At 41.8% G+C, this 24,147-nt stretch overlaps 2 protein-coding genes across 9 annotated transcripts in view; both read right to left on the bottom strand.

Annotated features, from left to right (window-relative positions):
* Nucleotides 1-2,341: 2,341 nt before the first annotated feature.
* Nucleotides 2,342-6,120, bottom strand: THAP1 (THAP domain containing 1). Of its 2 annotated transcripts, XM_012777381.3 has the most exons (3): nt 5,983-6,120; nt 3,733-3,928; nt 2,342-2,873 (listed from the first exon to the last, which is right to left on the bottom strand). In XM_012777381.3, exons 1-3 carry the CDS (start codon nt 6,051-6,053, stop codon nt 2,499-2,501), a joined length of 642 nt encoding a protein of 213 aa, XP_012632835.1. In that variant the 5' UTR covers nt 6,054-6,120; the 3' UTR covers nt 2,342-2,498. The 2 variants fall into 2 exon arrangements, with proteins under 2 accessions (XP_012632835.1, XP_075853447.1); XM_075997332.1 differs by lacking the exon at nt 3,733-3,928 and having other exon boundaries at nt 2,783-2,873; nt 5,983-6,065.
* An 11,919-nt stretch (nt 6,121-18,039) lies between these two features.
* The window catches only part of RNF170 (ring finger protein 170), a 28,843-nt gene continuing 22,735 nt past the window's right edge, over nt 18,040-24,147 (bottom strand). For 4 of the 7 annotated variants that reach the window (XM_075997319.1, XM_012777371.3, XM_020282495.2 and 1 more), the window contains 3 exons: nt 23,897-24,032; nt 22,305-22,415; nt 18,040-20,795 (listed from right to left, as the gene is read on the bottom strand). In XM_075997319.1, coding sequence (XP_075853434.1) covers nt 20,526-20,795; nt 22,305-22,415; nt 23,897-24,032 — 517 coding nt within the window. In that variant the 3' untranslated portion in view covers nt 18,040-20,525. Of the gene's footprint in view, nt 20,796-22,304; nt 22,416-23,896; nt 24,033-24,147 lie in introns of those variants that run through there. The other 3 variants (XM_012777372.3, XR_012914716.1, XM_012777377.3) reach the window with 3 other exon arrangements.

Below are 24,147 nucleotides of genomic sequence, written 5' to 3'. Positions count from 1 at the left end.
TTATTACCACAATGACAGAATTATTTTTAGTACATATAACAGGTATACAAATAGTAAACATTTAAATTGTTTTTTAAAAATTTTAAACTTCAGTTTGGAATGTGACAGTTCAAACTAAGCAGCAGTTCAAAGTGAAGTTACATTGCATTATAAAGAAGTATCAAAGGAGTGGCAACTGGTTCTATTCTAATCTAGAAATCCATTTTAAAGAACCTAAACAGAATAACTGCTTAAATGTAAACTGTAAACAGAGAATGGATGACCACTTACCAGAGATACAATAGAAGGGTTTGGAGGTTAGATTATCATTCAATAATTTTTAAATCCATTCCAATTCTAAAATTCTATAATTCTACAGTTCTCCCAGGAGTTCTATTAAGAAACAATTACTTCTTGCCACTCTAGCCAGATTATATCACATAAAAATGGAAATTTTAGTATCTTACTATATGTGCTTAGAATAAATTTCAACTTCTAGCAAATTTCAAATATGCGTCTTATCTTCTCCTCGTTTGATCCAAATTGAGACCTGGTCCCCATTTCAGACTGAGCTTCACCATGCTTGAACAGAACCTATTTATAGCCCAAATGTTCTATGTTTCTTGGCAATGTTCTAAACAATAGGGAAAAATGAACTTTAAAAACATTTAACAAATGTTACATCTCAAATTCTGAAATAAACACCTGTACTTAAATTCCCTATGTTAAACTATTATAAATTACTTAAATGCAAGCAGTTGGTATACTTGCTACTTGCTCGGTTCTCTCCAACTGGGGATTTATGTCTGTTATGAAAAGAAATTAGCTTTAGGTTAAATAATGCTAAGATGCTAAGTAATTATGATTACCACTATTATAATCTAACCTGGATTCTCAAACAGAGAACCATCTGACTTTTATGTAGAAAACAATTTAGGTTGAAGATATATACTTTTCAAAATACCCACATATCCTCCAGAAATTGCTAGAGAAATTTAATGTATGAACAAGCTACTTGAAGAGACTATGTTAGCTTCTAAAAACAGTTATGAGTTCCATGAATAACCAGTAAAAATCCTCTGATAGATTAGTTCTAAATGGTGTTATCAGACTATGTAACTTAAGTAATCTAATCATTATTTCTATTTTTGAGATACCGGTTCATAAAATATCAAATCTCCATGAATCAAAGTGCTATCCACTGGCAGCATGGCAATTACAATGAAAACCAGGTCTACAAAAGACACTTTTGAACATCATTGTTTCACATCTTTAATATTGTCTTAAAGGGTCTATTACTCTTCAACTATCTCAGTGTACTCTGAAATATAAAAGTAGTAATTATAGTGAAACAGTTATTATAAATCTAAATAGAAAATTCCTATAGCAATGTGTTTACTCGGAACATATTTTCATTTCAAATAATGCAAGATTTCTCACAAAGTCAGAATACAACTCACAGTTTTAACAGAAACCTCTGTGCTTATATCAACATTCAGTAAAATAAACACTACCTACTAGGTTGCTTTTGAATATAAATCACTTATTTAAGTAAATGGGATATAATTTCTAACTTGTGTTAAAAGTGAAGAAATAATTTATTATGTGATGCCTTGACCAAAATCAATCAGTCAAGTGGAAGATCATCACATTAGGATACAAATCAAACTCTACTAACACAACACATTTGTTAGAGACTTGGATATAGATATAACTATTGTTGGGGAACTGGATGTCCTTTAGCTAGGGGGTAATGAGAGAAAAAAGCATATCACACATCAGGCCCCTATTTTAATTACTTCATTGATAACAATGCCTGATTTTATTTATTGAAGAATGTTTGTTCCACTGAAATACACTTTTAATTTTATAATGCTAAACAGTGGGGGAGAAAATAGGGGCCCACTTGTTAAAAATCCATTCTTTATAAAGTTATTTATTGATTAGATATGGAATGACTCTTCATTTTCTGCTCTGAAGACAACTAAATCTTTTTTTTTCCCAAAATATTGACCTGCCAATTTATCCTTGACAACCAATTCAGAAAGATAAATGAACCTTCTGACTTTACAAATAAAAATGTGTGCATCCTATGATCTGACCCATACTTCTGATTTAAAATATAACTAAGTTCTCTCAATAGACAGTATATGCATTTAAAATTTTAAACTTAAATCATTCTTACTTCACTGTTCTCATTCTCTTTGCATTTTACTTTTACATTATCTCTGTAAATAGTCAAAAAACAAAAATCCCCAATCTTGAGACCAACTTACATTGGAGGTCTGAGGTTAGTTTATAACTTTTAAAATATTTTGTTAAAATGTAAAAACCCTGAAATTACAAACAAAAAATTTTATAAGTTTACAGTATATATCGAATTTATTTTTTTAAAAAAATATTCTGAATTGTTTTTATATAATTAATCAAGTGTTATTTCTTCAAATGAAACTCCTTTATATGCTAGAAGAGGATATGTGGTATTGCCCCATTAAAAATCAATATACATTTCATTTTTTTTATGCTGGTACTTCAACTATTTCAAAGTAGTCATTTGGTAGAATCACATAACCTCTTTCTGATACATCGTCTTTCTCCTTCTGGAAGTGCACAACCTCCTTTAACTTCTCAAGCTGTCGTTCTTGTCTTCTGCAACGCTGCTGTGCAGTCTTAAGCTTCTTTCTGAGTTTTTCAACTTGCTGTTCCAGCTGATGAATCCTTTTCCTCTGGTGCATTGTATCCTCCACAGTGTAGTTGTGGTCACAGAAAACTGAGAGATTATCTGGGGTCTGAAGAGGAGGCATTAGCAATCCAATAGCAGCATCAACCTGGGAAATGGGAGGTGTAGAAGGAGGTGGGGGAAGCTGTTCTTGTGGCTCCAGAAGATCTTCCTTCTAAAATAGTAACACAGAATATGCTTGAATTTAGTAACTAAAAATAATAGTTTAAAAGAATCTGTGGAATTTAAGAAATTAATTAGACTTTTTTGTGAATCTGTGGTATAGAAACATTTCAAAATGAGGAAATATTTTCAGTTTTAATTAAACTTTTCTACTTGAAGTAGAAGTGTGATGGAAGAAAGAGATAAAATGATTAGATATAATTAATACTAAGCACTTAAAACTGAGGAGAAAAAGTACTTTGAAACTAAACTGTCACTGACAACGAAAACCCAAAACTTATCAACATACAAGTGGCGGTATAGATTGATCTTTAAATAAGTGACAAAATGAAATTGTGTTTTTAAAAGTGTATCACTGTTGGTTGGGTGCGCTGGTCCACGCCTGACATCCTAGCACTCTGGGAGGCCCAGGCAGGCGGATTGCTCAAGGTCAGGAGTTCAAGACCAGCCTGAGCAAGAATGAGACCCCATCTCTACTATAAATAGAAAGAAATTAATTGGCCAACTATAAATATATATATATAAATTAAACGGGCATGGAGGCGCATGCCTGTAGTTCCAGCTACTTGGGGCCGAGGCAGGAGGATTGCTTGAGCCCAAAAGTTTGAGGTTGCTGTGAGCTAAGCTGATGCCATGGCATTCTAGCTCAGACAACAGAAGTGAGACTCTGTCTCAAAAACCAAAACAAAACAAAACAAAGTATATCACTGTTAACAGTGGTTATTTACAAATGATGGGTTCCAGGTACATTTATTTTCTTAACATTAACTCCGAATTTTCTAAATTTTCCACAATGAACACATTAATTTTATAAATAGAAAACAACCCAATACTTTAAAAACACGTATTACCTTGTCATGTGGTTCAGTACAAAGAAATATTGTGGGGACAGCGTTCTCCTTCAGTAACTTGTTGTTGCACTCCCTCTTAAAGCAGTCTGGAGTAAAGTGCTCAGAACAAATACTGCTATACTTGGTGGGCTTAAAGTTTTTTCTTCTGACAGCTGCCTCCCATTTTTTACAAAGACTGGGTCGAGTAAGAGGAAACCTAAGAATAAGACATAATTCAGTTCTCTGACTTCATATTAAAAAAAAAAAAGGCACCCAAACTTTCCAGTTGAGGAAAGAACTATCTTACATTGGTATTACTATTCTAAGGCGTATCTGATAAAGATTAGTTCCAGTTATCTATCTTATTTATTAGTGTTTAACTTTTCATATTGAGGACACTAAAAGATTCAAGTAAAATATATACTATAGAATAAATCCATACTCATATTTTTTACCAGTGACTTTGTCTGCTTCACAAAAGAAACACAAAAATTGTGCATAAAATTTGAATTAATCAAATATAGGGAATAATGGTAAAGAAATAAAATTAGTTATTTTCATTTATCTCTTAATCAACTGGGCTACATCCATTCGGTCCAGGTAAAGGGAGGTAAAGTTTACATTTATGGTGATTTTACTTTTCTAGGTCAAGAATTTGGTACACTGGGGGATTAGGAAAAAAACAAGGATGTTTCAAATCTTTGTGCCACAGTTTCTCTTCCAGGTAAGGTATGCTAGATCCTGAGTCTGCTGTTATCATGAAGATCTAACAGATCTTTACCACTGCCCCTTTTCATTAATTGCATAGCATAGCTTTCTCCACTGCCATTATACAGAAGCTGGGAGAAGAGATATGCCTAGAAAATCCTTGCTGGAAATGGCCTCCAGAAATACAAACTATGGTAGCAATCATTGGAAAAATTCAGTACTGAGGGCCCCATGGCCCAAGGACTACAAAGTCTCAGCTGCTTGTGAGGTTCTGTCCAGGTATTTCCCATCTACTCTTCCAAAATCTGTTCTTTTAGGTAATGGAAAAGGTACAGGTTAGTCCTTCTTTTGATTCAATCAACTGTTAAAGATCACCAGAAACACAGTATTTTTGATATGTGAATGTCATGTGCCAGTGAAGAACTTTCCATATTTTCAGATTCCCTCCGACATGTGTGTGATCCTGTCACCATCGCCTGACCTATTCCTACACTTTGAAAGTATCTCAGTTTTCAGAAATTCCAACTGATCAAGAGGTAGCATTAGGACACACTGGACTGGCTGCTGTAAGTGTTCTATCCCCTTGTCTGCGGGGAAACAACACTGGAGATCTCTCTCTGCACTAGGCACTCTTGTTTCTACAGGGTCCATCTCACATGTAAAGCATAAAAATGCATCCACATCCCCTATTACACATGAACAGCTCCCTACCAAAAAAACTGAAGGAGTACTTAAAATTTTCCTTTTCTAATTATTTAGCTATGAATAATTCATGTAATTTATCACTGAGTCTGATCTCTTACCTATCACATGTGCACAGCTGGGAATTCTTGCAAATAACAACTAACGTTAATGCAGTAAAATTTGTAAACAATACGGCTGGACGAAAATGTCATGTCACATTTTTCAGACAGTTGACATTATGACATTTAAATTCTGCAGTTTTATTTTCCTATTTTCGACAGAATATTTTCACCCTAGGACTCCCACCGCACTGCCTACTGGATAATAACCCGAGAGCGGGCCTGGGGCCGCTGCTTCCGCCAGGGCCTCCCCCGCGCGGGTGAGGACCTCGCTCCGCCCGGTGCTCGCCGCAGTGTGCGGAAATGATAGCGGCTGATCCCGGAGCACCGGGCGCTCTAAAACTTGGGGGTCCGTGAAGGCTGGTTCCTAGAAGTTGGGGCCCAAAGCCCTCCTAATATCCTGGCCCCAAACAGATCCATCCTGAAGCGGTGTGACGCCGGCAGGGACCAAAACAGGGATCTCTTCGTCCTTTCGCCGGCCTTTGCTTCCACGTCGCCCGCAACCGAGGAGCGACGACTCCGCGCTTTTCCACGCCTCTGCCGGCGGCGAAATCCAGGCGTCCCCGCGAGCCCGAACTCGCCGGGCAGCTTTGCCCAGCGCCAGAAACGGCCGCCGCGCCGGTCCGGCGGCCCCGCCCCCGCCCGGCACGCCCCGCCCCTCCCGTTAGTCTCGCGCGGACACGCGCCGGCTCCGCCCCCCGCCCAACCGGCCGCGCGCCCCCGGCCCCAGCTGGGACCGCGAGGCGCGCGGGGAACTTACTTGTGGAAAGAAACAGGTTTATCCTTATCATATCGGTTCTTGCAGCCGTAGGCGGAACAGGACTGCACCATCCTTCCGGTCCTCAGTCACTTCTGCCGCCCCAGAAGGCAGGTGAAGCTGCTGTCAACGCCGCGCTCGGCTTTGACGCCCTCGCTTCCTCTGTAGCTTTGGCCAACAGTTACAGCGACGGCAGCCTCACTCCGGATGACTAATGTGCCCGTTTTGTAGTTTGCATTAGCAGAAGGACCACAGCCATCGCCCGTCTCCCATCTCCAAGATGGCGGAGGCAGCTTCAAGCTTACCTCTCGCGAGGAGTTCGTTCCACTGTCTCTGATTAGCCCCGAGGTCAGAGGTAACGTTTCCTAGGAAGCAGGCTATTGGCTGAGGCCAGGTGTTTCCTGCGGCGGGTTTGGCGTTGCGGAAGTGGGCGGGGCCTCCGAGCTCCCCCGCGGGGCGATGGGAACCGCCGGTGGGAGGGGAGGTTCTGTGAGCGGCCGGGGTTCTCGTGCGCGGGTTGCCCGGAGCTTTCCCGGGACGGTCTGGAGGGGAAGCGAATGGGGCCTGTTGGAGAACAAGTGAAAAGCTGGGGCGCTGTCTTGCGCACATTTGTTTAGAAGGGCGGCCCCCGATGGGCGCCGCGTCCCAGGCCGCTGACCTCATCCCGCTGCCTGTCTCTTCAGGCCTCCCGAGGCTCTGAGCAGCGAGGGCCTGCACACGCTGTCGCCCAGCCGCTAGGGCGCAGGCGTTCCCGCCGGCTCTTCGCTGCCGAGGCCTCCGAGGGCCGCGCTGGAAGTCGCGAGCTGCTGCGGCGATTTTCTCGTCCGCGAGGCTTCGCCTCTCGTCCCCTGCCCCTCCCTCGGCAGATCCGAGCCCGCGGCTCCCGAGAGGGCCCTGTGCTCTACTTTTGCTGCCCTCTTGCACGTCTGCGTTTCGGCCGCGCGCGGTGCTCACGCCTGTCATCCCGGCACTCCGGGAGGCCGAGGTGGGAGGATCGCTCGAGGTCAGGAGTTCGAAACCAGCCTGAGCAAGAGCGGGACCCCGTCTCTACTATAAATAGAAAGAAATTAACTGGCCAACTGATATATATAGAAAAAATTAGCCGGGCATGGTGGCGCGTGCCTGTAGTCCCAGCTACTCGGGGGAGGCTGAGGCAGCAGGATCGCTTGAGCCCAGGAGTTTGAGGTTGCTGTGAGCTAGGCTGACACCACGGCACTCACTCTAGCCTGGGCAACAAAGCGAGACTCTGTCTCAAAAAAAAAAAAAAGTCGGCGTTTCTCCAAGGTTCCATCCGTCTGCCCTTCTCCAACTGGACACCTTGCCCTTTGAACTCAGATTCCCTAATCTTTTACTTCTGTGTAAACTTGTTCAGCCTTCTGTATTATCATCTGTAAATCAACCGTTCAACAACTGTCTAGACCAGAAACTTTGGCGTCTTCTTGGATTTTTTCCCCCTTGATGACCATGTTAATTTTATAGACTAAATACCTCTTAAATCCATTCCTCTCCATCTGCTTCACTGTTCTTTATCAACTGTGGTGGTAACTTTACCTTTGTAGCAGCACCCTAACTGTCCTAGACTCCAGTATTGCATCGTTCCTGTCTATCTTCCATAGAAACTGATTGTTGCTCATATCCTTCTGAGGCTACTCCCTGTACTGAGTAAAATCTTGTGGCCAGCTATAAAGCTCTTGAGGGCCAGGTACTTCTACTTTTCCACCATCATTTGCCTCCACCTGTCCGTACTCCTCCAGCTTTATGTCTTAGAGGGCTGGCTCTTTTCTGGTTTCTTTAAATAGGCTGTTTTCCCTGGCCTGAAATGCCCACCCGTCCACCCTTGAAATGTGGCCTATTTGTCATCTTCTTCAACAAACTTTTCTTACTTTCTCTTCCTAGCCTCTCCAACTAAGGCACCTCTCTTGTTCTAGTGAAATCTTGCACTTATCTCTATAAACCACTGTGAAACATTGTAATGTCTGCATACGTGTCTGTCTCCCTCATCAGAACAGATGCCCTTGAGGATAGGGACTGTGTCTTAAGTTTGAAACCTCAGCAGCTTGCAGTGTCTGGCATAAATTAAGTACTCAGAAAATGTTGGTTGAATCAAGAGGTCCCAGAAATAGGTTCAGAGCTAGTGGCTCATGTCTGTAATCCTAGCACTTTGAGAGGCCAAGGTGGGAGGGTTGCTCGAGGCTAGAAATTGAAGACCAGCCTGGGCAACATAGTGAGATCCCCTCTCTACAAAGAATAAAGAAATTAGCTAGGCATGGTGGCGTGCACCTATAGTCCTAGGTACTGTGGAGGATGAGGTGGGACAATCACTTGAACCCAGGAGTTTGAGGCTGCAGTGAGCTATAATTGGGCCACTGTATTCCAACCTGGGTGACAGAGCAAGACTGTCTCAAAAATAAATAAGTAAAAATAAAATAAAATAGTTAATAGCCAGAAATATCTTGGAGATATTGTGGGCTTGGTTCCAGAACACTGCAACAAACTTAGGTTTCCCAGTGCATATAAAACTTATGTTGACACTATACTATAGTATACTAAGTGTACAATAACACTACATCTCAAAAAATGTACATATCTTAATTTAAAAATACTTTATTGCTAAAAAATGCTAATGATCATCTGAGCCTTCAGCAAGTTGTAATCTTTTTGCTGGTGGAGGTTCTTGCCTCAATTTTGATGGCTACTGATGGATTAGGGTGGTAGTTGCTAAAGGGTGGGGTGGCTGTGGCAGTTTCTTAAGACAACAGTGAAGTTTGCAGAATTGATTGACTCTTCCTTTCACAAAAGATTTCTTTGTAGCATGTGATGCTATTTGACAGCATTTTATCCACAGTACAGCTTCTTTCAAAATTGGAATTAGTCCTATCACACCCTGCCCCTGCTTTATCAACTAAATTTATGTGACATTCTAAATCCTTTTTTGTCATTTCTACAGTGTTTACAGCATCTTTATCAGGAGTAGATTCCAACTCCAGAAACCACTTACTTTGCTCATCTGTAAGAAGCCACTCCTCATCTGTTCAAGATTTATCATGAGGCCAGGAGCAGTGACTCATGCCTGTAATCCTAGCACTCTAATAGAGCACTTTGAGATTCTGTCTCAAAAAAAAAAAAGATTTATCATGAGATTGCAGTGATTTAGTCACATTCTTAAGGTTCCACTTCTAGTTCTATTGCTATTAACCCCTCAAAGTCATTCATGAGGGTTGGAATCAACTTTCAAATTCCTGTTAATGTTGATATTTTGAACTTCTCTGATGAATTACAGATTTTTTTTTTTTTTTTTTTTTTTTTTTTTTGAGACAGAGTCTCACTCTGTTGCCCTGCCTAGAGTGCTGTGGTGTCAGCCAGGCTCACAGCAACCTCAAACTCCTGGGCTTAAGTGATCCTTCTGCCTCAGCCTCTCGAGTAGCTGGGACTACAGGCATGCACCACCGTGTCCAGCTAATTTTTTCTATATATATTTTTTAGTTGTCCAGCTAATTTTCTTTCTATTTTTAGTAGTGACAGTCTCGCTTTTGCTCAGGCTGGTGTTGAACTCCTGATCTTGAGTGATCCTCTAGCCTCAGCCTCCCAGAGTGCTAGGATTACAGGCGTGAGCCACCACGCCTGGCCTTATAAATGTTCTTAATGGCATCAAGAATGGTCAATCCTTTTCAGAGCATTTTTCGAACTCCTGACCTTGAATCCACCCGCCTCGGCCTCCCAGAGTACTAGGATTACAGGCGTGAGCCACCACGCCCGGCTTTTTCAGAGCATTTTTAATTTACTTTGTCCAGATCCATCAGCAGAATCACTATGGCAGCTACAGCCTTGTGGAATGTATTAATAATATTTCTTAAATATTAAGACTTAAAAGTTGAAATTACTCCAATTTATGGGGTTGCAAAATGGATGTTGTGTGCAGGCATGAAAACATTAATCTTGTACACCTCCATCAGAACTCTTGGGTGACCAAGTGTATTGTCAATGAATAATAGTATTTTGAAAGGAATCTCTTTTTCTGAGTGGTAAGTCTCAACAGTGGGTTTGAAATAATAAACCAAATAGTAAAGAGCATAGGCAGAGTAGATTTAGCATAATCTTAAGTGCCCTAGGATTTTTATGTTAAATGAACATTAACTTCGACTTAAAGTCATCAGTTGCATTAGCCCCTAACAAGAGAGTCTGCCAGCTTTTGAAGCTTTGAAGTAAGGCATCGACATCTGTCTAGCATCTTCCAGTGGAAAGCTGTTTATTCTACAGTGAAAATTTGTTGTTAAGACAACTCCCAATATCTTCCCGATCCCCGCCCTCTGCAGTGGAGGCTGAAACTGGCTTCCAGCAGCTATGAGCAGTGGCCCCGCCCCGGGTAGGGCCCCCAGAAGGTCCAGGGCTGGGGATGAGGAGGGCGGCCTGCACTTCTCTGAAGAGGCCCCAGTCCGCAGCCTGACTTTCGGGACAGTGCACCTCCTGCTCCCGGCTTTTTCCCCTTCACCTCCAGGTTCTTTCCACTTCCATGTGTCGGCGCAGCAGACACCAACATGTTTTGGAACCACCAGCAACGTGGCTGTTTTTTTTTTTTTTTTTTTTGAGACAGAGTCTCACTCTGTTGCCCGGGCTTGAATGCAGTGGCGTCAGCCTGGCTCACAGCAACCTCAAACTCCTGGGCTCAGGTGATCCTCCTGCTTCAGCCTCCTGAGTAGCTGGTACCATAGGCACAGGCTAATTTTTTTCTATTTTTAGTGGAGACGAAGTCTCACTCTTGCTCAGGCTGGTCTCGAACTGCTAACCTCAAGCAATCCTCCCACCACGGCCTCCCAGAATGCTAGGATTACAGGTTTGAGCCACAGCACTGGCCAGCAACATGGCTTTGAGCTCAGCTGTTACATCTGAATGTCCCAATCTCTCGAGGACCATGATTAGCTTGCCGTGATGTCAGAAAGGCAGTGTGGGCCAATCCCCAGGACAAAGAGTTTGGCTGGGGTCAGGCAGTTGGGAGTTTTCCCAGCTCTGCCACACACCAGTTCTGTCCCTCCAAGTCCCTGTTATGTAGAGATGTCCATTCCCCCTCAGGGCTGCGGTTGGCCTCACAGTAACGCCTGGTGCCTGTTGGGTCTCCAGTGTTAATGTCTTTGGTCTGGGGTCCTGTGAGCAGGGCCCAGGAGTCCCAATTCCCAACTCAGTAAGCTCTTTTGTTGTTATTTCTTAGGCTTGTTAATGATATAGGCAGCACATGAATATTTTATTGCTGTAAAACTTCAATGAATAAAGAATTATAAAAAGTAAAAATGCCCTATTATGCCTCAGACTTCCTTACCTTTCCAAAGAATTCCCCTAAGCAAGTTAGCGGAGATCTTTCCAAAACCATACATACATACGTGTGTATATTTGCACAAATGCATTATATGGTAGGCAAAGTAATCACCCCCACCCCAGCTGTCCACACCCTAATCTCCAGAACCTGTAACTGTTATGTTACACGGGAGGGGGACTTGCAGGTGTGATTTGGGACCTTGAGATGAGATTGTTATCCTGGATTATCCAGGTGGTCCCTAGCTAATCATATGAGTCATTAAAAGTGGCCAACTTGTCAGCTGTAGCCAAAGAGTTGTGATGAAGGAAGAATGATGGGAGAGATGCCACCAGGCCGGCTTCAATAACAGAGAATAGGACCATGAGCCGAGGAATGCAGGTGGCCTCCGGGAGCTGGAACGGCAGGGAAACATACTCCCTTAGAGCCTCCGAAGGAACACAGCCCTGTTGACACCATGGTTTTAGCCCAGTGATACCTGTGTCAAACTTCTAACCTCCAGAACTGTAAGATAATAAATTTGTGTTGTTTTTTAGCCAAAAACAGAAAAGAAAAAAGTACATCTGTTATTAGTGTAGCCATCCTCGTCGTGGTCTTAGTTGGATGTTCTGGCAAACTCGCTGCAGCTTCTCCATCAGCACTTGCTGCTTCACCTTGCACTTACGTTTTGGAGACGGCTTGTCTTACACCTCATGAACCAGCCTCTGCTAGCTTCAAACTTTTCTTCTGCAGCTCCTTTAAGGGCCTTGCTCTGGCTTAGACTTTGGCGTAAGGGAATGTTGTGGCTGGTTTCATCTTCTGTCCAGACCATTCAGACTTTCTCCATGTGAGCAATAAGGCTGTTTCGCCTCCTTATCATCCGAGCGTTCACTGGAGTAGCACTTACCATTTCCTTCAAGAACCTCTCCTTTGCGTTCACAGTGGGGCTGTTGGGCACAAGACGCCCACCTTTTGTCCTGTCTTGGCTTTTGCCACGCCTTCCTCACCAATCTCGGTCATTTCTAGCTTTTGATTTAAAGTAAGAGACATGCAGCTCTTCCTTTCCCTTAAATACTTAGACGCCATTGTGGGGTTATTAATTAGCCTGATTTCAATATTATCGTGTGGAATCGGGAGGCCCAAGGAGAGGGAGAGAGACTGGGGAATGGCTGGTCTGTGCAGCAGTTAGAACACTTACAACGTTTATTGATTACGTTTGCCATCTTATATAGGTGCAGTTTGTGATACCCCAAAACAACTTCAATAGTAACACCGAAGATCACTGATCGCAGTCACCTTAACAGCTGTAATAACAATGAAAAAGCTTGAAGTACTGCAAGAATTACCAAAAGGGGACACAGACACGAAATGAGCACATGCTCTTGGAAAAATAGTGCCGACAGACTTGCTCAACGCATGGTTGCCACAAACCTTCAATTTGTAAAAAGGGCAATATCTGCGATGCTCTATAAAGCAAAGTGCAATAAAAGGGAGTATACCTGTACCAAAATTCCAGAATGGTAGTTTATTAGCATTTCCAGGAGTATTGAGACAGGTGGGATTTTCTCTTTGGTCTGTTTGCCTGTGTCTAGTAAATATCAGAATGTGAGAACAGATTGTGAACTGAAAAAGTAAGTTTTAACTTAGAAGTAACTGAAATTCTTTACTCATTAATTGATTCAGCAAATACTTGACAAATATCCATGCTGTATGTGCAGTTCTAGGGACTTGGGATACTTTCATGAGCAAGATAAAGATTTCTGCCCTTAGGGAGCTAATGTTCTCCTAGGAGACAAACAGCAAGGGTCGGTGACCGGAATATGGTATTAGGTGAAAGGTGCTCTGTGGGTTGAGGGAGTTGAACTCGAAACACAATGGGCAGGGTGGGCTTGATAGAGGAAGTGACTGTCAGTCAGAGATGTGGAGTTGGGGAGAGTTGGCCACGAGGATGTGGGGAGAAGAACCTCACAGCAGTGGGACTGGCCAAGGCAAAGCTCTTGAGCTCAGAGTTCTCGGCCTGTTCAGAACAGCAAAGAGGCCAGTGTGGCTGTAGCAGGGTGAGCGGGGCTGGGGCCTGGGAGACATCTGAGATGGGTCAGGGAGAAACAAGGGGACAAGGTCACGCAGGGCCTTGCAGGCTGCTGTAAGGACCTTTACCTAGGGAAATGGAGGCAGAGCAGTGGCGCCATCTTCTAAATGATCATTCTGCTGAGGTGGGTGTGATCGGCCTGGCACTGGAGCGACCGGAAAGGTTCCGTGGTCACCCAGGTGACAGGTGATGGGGGCTGAGGCCTGGTGGCAGCAGTGAAAGAGCAAGAAGGAGCAAGAAGTAATCTTTCCTTGTCTTCTCTCCTTGTTTTTTTTTTTTTCTTTCTTTTCTTTTTTTTATTTTTAGAGACAGTGTCTCACTCTGTGGCCCGGGCTGGAGTGCAGTGGTATGATCCATCGTAGCTCACTGTAGCCTCCAACTCCTGGGCACACGCAACCCTCCTGCCTCGGCCTCCGAAAGCGCTGGAATTACAGGCGTGAGCCACCACACCCAGTCTGTTTTTCTTTCATGTATTTGTTAATCTCTATTTATTGAGTACTTACTGCGGTGGCAGGCATTGTGCTGTGCATGGGAACGTCTTATGAGCAAGACTAACACACTCCCTATCTTCATAGAGTTTATATCCTAGTGAGGAGAAGACAGGCATTAAGATGCCAATAAAGTAACATACCAGGATGTCTGAGTACATGAGAGGGGGCAAAGGTGGGTGGGGAGGGGAGGCCGGCTGCCTGCCTTGGGGGGGGGGTGGTCAGGTGGTCTGTGTGGGGAAGGAGCTTTTAACCTGAGAGCCAAGGGATGGAAAAACAACCCAGCAACGTGAGAATGGGGGTGGTGACGGTGGAGGGAGCATTCCAGGCGCAGCTGTGTGTGCCGGCCTGGCCTGCCCCTGACAGCACAGGCAGGGGGTTCTGTGTGTTCTGGGAACTGGACGGAGACTGCGGAGGGGGGCAGGGAGTGGGCAGAAGGGCATGACCCGAGGTCGAAGAAGTTAGGAAGGGGTTGGTTTGGATTTAGGTGCAGCAGGAAGACTCAACCATTTTAGGTAGGGGAGAGACGTGATCTAGCGAACATTTTAAAAAGGTTATTCTGACTCCTGTGTGAAGAGTGTATCAGAAGCAGGCAACAGCGCGAGCAGGCAGACCAGCTGAGAGGCAGGGCATGTCAGTGACTCAGTCGAAGTGGAGCAGAGGACACAGTGTGGTCGGATTCGAGGTCAGTCTACACTGGTGCTGGAAGTGCTGAGGCTTGCAGGTGGTCAGTCGTGAGAATGAGGAAGAGAGGAGCCAAGATAGCGAGGGTGACCTGAGCTTGAGTTTCTGGGAGCACTGAGAGGGATGGGCAGTGGTGCCCTTTTGCAGATGGCCTTTAGAGAAAAGAAGGGAGCTACTCCCCCCAACCAGATAAAAGGCTTGGAGGAGGGGAGAAGGGATTTAGGAAACTGGGCTGCGGGTTGCAGGGCTGGGGAGTGTCGGAAGAGAAAGGAAGTATAATAGCTCAGAGGCTGGAAGTGCAAGGCTCGAGAGAAGTGCGCAAGGATCGCCCAGCCTGGAGCACACTTTCGGTGTTTGTGATCATTAATCAATCTAGCGGGAAACCAGTCAGTCTGGATTACTCCTCAGCCAAGTTCTCCTCTTTGCTACCTTTTCTTGTTTTCTGGCTTCTAGTCGTCCGCAACTTGGAAATGAAATACATGCTTTTGGCCAGGCGAGTTGGCTCAGGCCTGTCATCCCAGCACTCTGGGAGGCTGAGGCGGGAGGATTGCTTCAAGGCCAGGAATTGGAAACCAGCCTGAGCAAGAGGAAGACCTAGTCTCTACTAAAAATAGAAAGAAATTAGCTGGACAACTAAAAATATATAGGGAAAAATTAGCTGGGCGTGGTGGCGCATGCCTGTAGTCCCAGCTACTTGGGAGGCTGAGGCAGGAGGATCGCTTGAGCCCAGGAGGTTGAGGTTGCTGTGAACTAGGCTGACGCCATGGCACTCTATTCTGGGCAACAGAGACTCTGTCTCAAACAAACAAAAAAACGCTTTTACTAGCTGTTGAATATAATCCTAATATTTCCTAACTTACACATGGTAAATTTACTGGTACTTATTGGGATGGTGAATTGCATATAATTTTTTAAAAATTTGAATTAAATGTTGAAAATTTTGCTTTGTAAAACATCTCTAAAATTTTCACTGTGTGCTCTGCAAATTAATTTATTTTCTTAATAGAAAAATAATTTTCACCTCCTGTAAACTAACATACCTGTTGTCTGTTTTTCATCTTCCTACTATGCCCATTTTCATAGCATTTCTAAGGCTGGAATAGCTGTTCTTGTCAAGGGGTGTTGTAGGGAACCGTTTTTACTTTTAAAGGTGTTTGTGCCGCCTTTTAAAGTTGATGGAAACAACCCCAGTCTCCATTGGTGGTTGAATGAGTAAGTTGTCACACAGTCCACAGGGGCGCACTGGTCAGCAACTGCGATAAAGCCCACAGCGTGTCACGTAGTGTTGAAGAAGTCAGACGCAAGAGAAAACGTGCTGTAGGATTCATTTTGTAAAGTAAAACTAAAGTCAGGAGAGGTTTACTCTTGGGGGAAGAGGCAATGAACGGGGTGATGGCCAGCTTGTTTACTTATGATCATTCATTGTCTGACTCTTGTGGTTTATAAAATTTTGGTATTTGTTATACTTAATATAAAATAGCTTGTTCAACAAGGGCTACATGAGATATGCAAAATTACCCTTTTTTGTTAAAGATGCTTACATTTTGGTACAGCAGGCTGAGCTAAGATGCCAACTTCTTTTTCTGTCAACAATTTTTATTTTAAAATACCCTAGCACTCAGGCTCTGGACCTCATTGTCTTCATTTGTAGAGTAAGGCTATGGCACTAAACAAGGAATTTAATCTGGAACCTGCAAATGGTCAGGTCTTTGAATCTCCTGAAAATGAATGCAAGATTACACAAACACAGTTGGCCCTCCATATCCCATGGATATACCAAAAATACCCAGGTTGGGCGGTTTAGTCCAAGATCAGGGTACAGGTTCTGCTGATGGGCCACGTCTCACTGCCTGCTACACCCACACCCTTACACGGCCGAGAGAGTCTCTGGCTCATCTCTCTCCTCTCTCTTTTTCTAGCAGCCCTAAACCCATTCATGAGGGCCCTAACCCCAACCAACTGTGGATTGAAAATATTCCAAAACAAAAATCCCAAACAATAAAAAAGAATACAGTAATAATAAAAAATAACGACTATTTATGTAGCATTTACATTGCATTAGGTATGTACGTAGACATAAATTCTAGGTTTTCTCCAAGATCTACTATTAGTAACCTCCAAGAAGGGTTACAGATTTGATCTGAATATCAGGTATTTTTAGTTTTATTCTCTAAATGGTGTTTTTAAATTAAAATCTAGAATATTAGATATCAGTGACTTTGTTTTTTTTTTTTTTTTTTGAGACAGAGTCTCACTTTGTTGCCCAGGCTAGAGTGAGTGCCGTGGCGTCAGCCTAGCTCACAGCAACCTCAAACTCCTGGGATCAAGCAATCCTTCTGCCTCAGCCTCCCGAGTAGCTGGGGCTACAGACATGCGCCACCATGCCCGGCTAATTTTTTCTATATATATCAGTTGGCCAATTAATTTCTTTCTATTTATAATAGAGACGGGGTCTTGCTCTTGCTCAGGCTGGTTTCGAACTCCTGACCTGGAGCAATCCGCCTGCCTCGGCCTCCCAGAGTGCTAGGATTACCCGGCCAGGTATCAGTGACTTTAAAACATCTTTAGCTCTTAAACCCTCTCCTATATCACATACTACCAAAAGGCCTACAGCTAAATACCACTTGTCTGAAAGAGAATAAGGCCAGTACTAGCAAGGACAGTGTCCAAAAATGCTGTTTTTCCTATTGGGGCATTTACTCCTCTTATGACCATTTTGGGGCATGGGACAAGTTAGAGGATGCAGGTGGGCAAGGATGACAGTGACTGATAACACTTCAGATTTGTCTGGACTCAAAGACTCAATGCTTAGAACAAATATTGATGCGTGAAGGTAGTCTGGTTCTAACAGAACAACAACTGGCTCGAATACTGTATCTCTGTAATAGTATTGCCTCTGTTGGCAGTCCTTAAAGCCTACTGTCCTGGTTCTGAGAGATTCTTAAGTCTCAGGGCTTAAAATCCTTAAATACCTCTTCCTACTCTAAGGAGCCCATCAAGCCCCTGGTATATGGGTGGCTGATTAGCAAAATGGAAGGGCCTGGAGGACATTTGGTGTTTCAGAGAGCAGGGGGAGGAGGGGAAGGGGTTGATGCAAATGTGAGGGCCCAGATTCAGAAAAGAAAATGTCTGTTAGCAAATATACAGTTTAAATATACAATCAAAAAAAAGAAAAAGAAAGAAAGAAAAAAAGAGAAAAATATATACAATCAAAAGAAATGGGGATGGGAAGTCAACTAGAGGTCTAATCTCTAACTTAAATGCTGACCTTATTGTCTGGAATTAATATAGATTGCCCAGATTAAATAATTTTCCCTAAAAACAAAACACAATTCTTTTCTACTTTTTAAATTTAAAAATGTTTAAGCAAAATTAATTAGAAAGGTGATGAGATATTGGATGTCCATTAGTGATAAAGAAAGCCACTACAACCATTATACTGAATGCTCTTTTAAAAGTTCTGAATTTTAAAGCAAACAATATTAAAGAAACAGAAAAATAACACCTTTAAACAATTTTTAGATATGTTGCTTTTATTCAAAAGAATAAAATACTTGACAGTTTCAATCACAAAATTTGAACTAAATTGCAATCTTCTACAACAACTCTGTGAGGTAGGTATCTGCACAGCCACAAGGGATCAGTAAAAGTTCTTTCTTCCCTTGTTCCTCTCAAACACTGAGAATTACAGTGGTTGAAACCACTGTTCTAGTGGGCAATTAGAACAGTTTTCACCCGTCTTGTTCCCCACAGAGCTGCCCAAGTTATTATCTGCTCCTGGGGTTGGACCATCTGTTTTTGTGACAGTTACAATATTGTTTAAAAAAATGCAAATTGTTGCTTTGATTTATATGATCTAACTCTGAATCACAGAAGTATTACTATGATGTTTTAAAACATTGATTGACTCCACTTGCTTTACATATTCTGATTCCTTCTGCATTTATCCTCAGTGATCCGCAGAGGTGACGACAAACAGCTCTAAATTTCTGAGATGTCAGCCCATGCCTTTTCAATTTCATAACACTTCAGCTCATACAGTGTTTTTGTACATTACAAAAGTTGGTTCAATATACCTTTTATATCAGGAAAGAAAATCTTAGTAGTAATTCCAAATATTACAATAAAATTATAACCAAAATGTGACACTTGGAACCAAACACATGCACAGAAAATAAAATCCCGTAAGAAACGACCTTGCCGCAGTGCCACGCCACATCTGTGACTGGTGGAAAATGCATTTCCAGTCTGGTGTAAATAGTGGCGTGACAAAACCCTACTCCTCTGCTTTTCACGGCGGTGGCCGCAGCTGAAATGCTTTTCTGTGACGTGTGCCGCCATGTCAGACACCTGACTGTTAGTGTCGACTTAGGTCATGCAGTCCCGAGGTGTCAACCCTCTAGGCCTTTCCTCCTAGGAGCACCTACTGTCCTGCTCTGATGAAGGAACAACATACTGTGAAAGACTTCCAGTGGATCCGTTTCTCTCTTCCTTCTCCTCGTCATAGTGACCTTCATGTCTATCTATCTAAACATCCTATGCAGGAGTCCTACTAAGGGTAATGCCAGTTCAGTCACTTATTTGTTGTGTGACTTCAGGCAAGAAACTTTCATTGCTAGCATGGCATCTCATCTATGAAGAGGAAGGTGATGCCCTGCCCTCCTCGCAGAATTGGCCTAAGGATAAAATGAAAAGTGTGCGAGAACCTGCTTTAAGTATGATGTGCTCTAGCTAATAAGCATTACTGTTGTCTTAGGTCCAAATTAGAAAACACAGATTTATGTTTCATTCAGAATCTCATTTGTTTTGATGGCTAATCTGATTAATCTGGGAGACTGTGACAGATTCTCTCCTTATTTTCTGTTACACATAGTGAGGCTCACTAATGAGTGGATAGTAACAGCATCAGGGGTTGCAGGTGGCAGCGCTCACACTCACTCCTGGGCATCGCCTCACGTCCTGCTGTCCTGACTTCCCTATGAGCACTGCAGCCGAAGGAAGGGTCTCCTAACACTTGCGGTGTTGATTCTTCTCTGACACATTCATTCACTCTGCGTAAGACATGATGTTGCCATCTCGAGAGACTTACAAACATTTCCAGACAATAGAAAACCAAATTTGTCCAACTATTGCTAGAGCTAACCAGTAAATTCTTTTGTCAAATTTAAATAGTGTTCCCAGCCTTCCTAAAGGCTTTGATGCTTAAAGATATGAAGAGCCACTTTCCTCAGAAATGCCTCAGACTACTATGTGTTTGCAGTATCACACAGGTTCCTAAAAATTTTTCTCTTTATAAGTTACTTTATATCTACAAAAGGACCAAACTCTTGTTTAAATGTTGTAACTGCAAACATCAAGTATGCTGACTGGAGATAAATGTTTTTCATCTTAATTTCTCTATTGATTAAAAAGTGTTCTGTAAACCAGAATATGAAATCAAATTATAAAGTTCAAGTTTCTTCTTTCAGTTTTAGCTGATAACAAAGAATTATACCAGAATGAAAAAGCAGAACTGCTCCAAATGCACAAAACTGAGCCAGCACTCAAAGAACACTGACTTTCCCCCAAATTGTATAAGATTTTATTGTAACAAAAATATTTAGATGAGTTTTATAACTATATATTATCAGATAGGTACCCACTGAGGAGGATAAATTGGATAAACAGTACATTTAACAATATCTCACTATACATCCAATTTAAGTAATTTTAGGGAAAAGAAAAAGATATAAAAGCATCCCTTTTTATGTAATTCCATATTTTTTCAAAATAACACAGAATCAAGATATAACTGTAGATCATTATAATTCTAAACATTAGAACCTGTGACATGTAGAAGTTCCAGTTATATATTCCTCGGCATTTGTCAAATGATAATCACATGTTTGTCATATAGTGGTTTTAAGCTTGTAAGATAATATTCATATGCTTCATACTGCCATGGGCCCTTTTGATTTTATACATTAGCTCACATGTTTTAATCCAGTAAACTCATTTTTTTTCATCTGGTTAGCCTTTGGGTTATTACTTCTCGATACATAATAGAGATGTAGATAAGCAACAAAAAGATAACAAAGAAATCATCAAGAAAGCCTAGAATTCCAAACAAGGCCTCAGGCACAAAATCTAGAGGTGATATAAGGTAGAAAAAAGCTCCCATTAAACAAAGTATTATCCTAATGCGGAACATCCAGAAAAGGCCCCCGACTGAGAACATTTCCCTGAATGCATGCCTCAGTAAAGTGGGGAGATCCATAATTCTTTCCACAATCTGGTAGGGGGAAGAAACAAATATTAGGATTTAGCATCATATGGCAGATTTCAAAATAATGTAATTTTCTCATAATATGCCAGTTAAGATGAATTAAGGAAATTCACATATTGATTGAACACCATTTTTTTTTTTTTTAAGAGACAAGGTCTCGCCCTGTTGCCCAGGCTGGAGTACAGTTGCACAATCAGCTCACTGAAACCTTGAACTCTGAGCTGAAGCCATCGATCCTCCCAGCTCAGCCTCCCAAGTAGGTGGGACTACAGGCATGCACCACCATGCCCAGACAATATTTTAAATTTTTTGTCGAGATGGGGCCTCACTATGTTACCCAGACTGGTCTCAAACTCCTGGCCTCAAGCAGTCCTCTCACCTTGGCCTCCAAAAGTGCTGGGATTACAGGCCTGAGCTATTGTGCCCAGCCTCATATTTTGTAATTATACATTTTATTTAAATATAGTTCTTTGAATACTAAGTTCTTATAAAATAGGTCTTATTACAGATAATTGAAAAGCAACTAAAGTGTCATTGATCCTAAAATGTGGGTTACATTAACTCAAAACTCAAGTTATGTCTAATTTGAGTTAGTAAACTATTAATAAAACAAAGAACCTGGTATACAGGATTAAAGTCTAAGGCATGAGCTCAAACTTTAAGGTCAAACAGATCTGGGTTTGAATTCAAAATCATTTATTAGCCGAGTGATCTTGGGAATAGTTGTTTACTGACTAGAGATAATTCAACAGCTAATTGAGGATTTATATGCAATAAGGATGATTGCTAGATAAACTAAAAGAGATAGCTGTTTATTATAGAAAGCTTCTGCTGGGAGCCAAGCTGAAGCAGCTCCGAGGGGAGATCTGGGCTTTCCGCATAAATTTATACTCAGTGTATTCTAGTTTTTGAATTACTTATTAAGTTATACACATACTTCTAAAATCATCTGTTAGATTTTAAGAAAACCAGAATGAGTCAGTAACATATAACAGTTTTTAATCTATTAAATGCTTTGGGGCAGAGGGAGAAGAGGTCAACTATAGAATTAATGTATTCTTTTAAAACAGAATGCTTTTGATTAGCTAAGATGACATATAAAAAAATCCCCCAAAGCCTGAGTTATTTAAGGGAACATTTCAAACAGGGGCTGGGGTAAAGGAAATAGAGTAAAACAGTTATAAACTGTCTAGAAGTATTCAGTTGCAAGTTTTCATGTGTAAGTTTTCTCATAAGACAAATTGTTTTAGAATCACATAGAAGTCAATAATTTTCTATTTCCCTCCAATTTTTCCTATTGCTCTTTTGCTAGTTTTTCTTTCTTAAAGATTTTTATAATGCTTTTTGTTTGTGTTCTAACAAAGAAAACTGCAGTCCTTGAGAAAGCTGTAACTTGGTGATTGGCAATGATGAAGGTAAAAACTTGTCCCAATACACATGAGATTTTTCACAATCAAAGAATACTTGTTGGTAAGTCTTATTTTGCAACTTTGTCTCTGCTATAATATTACTTACAGATCTGGGATGCCCTGAAAACCTTCGGTTGTAATCATTAATATCTTGATGCAATCGTACAGCATCCTGAGACTGATCATCTTCATCAAATACCGTCAGGAGTAAAGTTACCTGTACATTACAGGAAAAACATTGTTTCAACTTCCTGTATCATTTTTTAAATTCTGTGTCACTCAATAGAATGATAAAAGCATCTGAATTCATATTTTACTCATTTCTTTTAAAAAAGGCAACCTGGCAGCAGGGGGTGAGAGGGGAAGTTACTACTACCTTATAATAAGACCCAATGCAGAATGTAATTTGAATTCCTATAAAACAAAATAGTCACTATATCCAAACACTCGTTCTAATATTTTCCCGTCAACACTGGGGATAAATTCAGTAGTTCTCTGGGCTGACAGATATTTGAAGATATGAACACATTCAGGAGCAAAGTGACATAAAACATATACCTATCACTTTGAGAAAGCCAAATTATGGATTTCTGTTTTGGTATGAAACTAATGATTCTTCATCCTCACTGGTATTTGAAAGATCTTTGAATGCTACCAACCATAATTTAGAGATTAAATTACTGCAAGGACCAGCTCTCAAACACCAATCCCTACTATGATTTTTTTTAAAATGTAATTTTCGATGCTGTTATATAACAATACATTTAACCTTGCTTCCTCCATGGTTGTGGTAAAGAGTACATACAAATGTCTCAGAACCATACTGGGATAATCTGAAGGTGACAGATGGTACCCTGAAAAATAAACACATTTTAAAATATAAAACTGCTATAGAAAATGGTCACTGATGAGTTGTACAAGGAGATAAAAATGGGCAGGAGTAATCACAGATTTAGTTTCAAGTCATCTAGCTGTTGTTTTTATCCTTCCTCTGTTCAGCTGTAAAACCAGGGCTTCCCACAACAGCTAACCAAAAGAATGACTAAGTGTGGTAGGTGGTAGGAACAGCAGGTACAGCCATCTCTTCCTTCACACGTTTGTTAATAAAAATGCATTCTTTCAATAAACATTAATGGGAGCACCTACTACTGGCAGGCAGTGTGCTAAGTGTGAGGCATACAAAAAAAAAAAAAAGACACGACCCTGCTCCTGGGTGACCACAACACCCAAAATAAAAGCAGAGGCAGACCTGGTCAACAGCCTGTTATCTGGTAGGTGTTCTGATGATGCTGTGAGGGTAAGAACCTCTTCTGCCTGGGGTGGCCAGAAAGTCAAAACTTGAGCTAAGCCTTGAAATGTGGGTAGGGCTGTTTTGGGTTAGTGTGGACACACTCGGGGGAGAAGTGGTGAGTGTGTTCCAGTCAGAGGCAGCAGCCTGTGCATTCCTGTTTCCATCACCATTTCCTAAAGGAGCCCAGTGAAACAGGAGGTAGAACAGGTGTCTGCCGTCTGTCTTGTATCCAGGATGAATTACTCTACAGTTGGGGAGCCGAGAGCTATTAAGACAACTTACTAGCCTCCAATCAATTTATCAGCGGCACAAAGGATACCACCAGCTCATATATGTGTGCTCTATGAAAAGCCAAGGGTAGAGCCACGAAGAGGGTAGAACTAATTCTTCAATGCAAGACCTACTACCTGGTCTCCGTGTTGTGGCTGATGGCGAAAGAGGCAAGATGGTAAGAGGTGGTATTGGCAAGTGCGCTTCAGTGTGGACTGCCTCGTGTCACACAGCCAATCAGGCAGACAGACAACAGAAAACATCGGTTTCCTCCTGATCATGTGGGACAAAGTCAAATGTGAAAGTGTCAGGATTTAGTTATGCAGAAGCAAGAAGAAAAGGACCTGACTTCCCTCTCTGCAGCAAAACAAGGAGGCAGCAACAGGGG

This window comes from Microcebus murinus, chromosome 24, assembly GCF_040939455.1.
Source record: "Microcebus murinus isolate Inina chromosome 24, M.murinus_Inina_mat1.0, whole genome shotgun sequence".
Taxonomy (NCBI): Eukaryota; Metazoa; Chordata; class Mammalia; order Primates; family Cheirogaleidae; genus Microcebus; species Microcebus murinus.
This window is presented reverse-complemented; position numbering and strand designations above follow the sequence as displayed.

Excerpts from the sequence above, each read along its gene's own strand:
- THAP1 (XM_012777381.3), bottom strand. The coding sequence starts at position 6,053 with ATGGTGCAGTCCTGTTCCGCCTACGGCTGCAAGAACCGATATGATAAG. Across the intron at positions 3,929-5,982 it reads AAACCTGTTTCTTTCCACAA|GTTTCCTCTTACTCGACCCA; the intron begins GTAAGTTCCCCG and ends TCTTATTCTTAG. Across the intron at positions 2,874-3,732 it reads GTACTGAACCACATGACAAG|AAGGAAGATCTTCTGGAGCC; the intron begins GTAATACGTGTT and ends TTACTATTTTAG.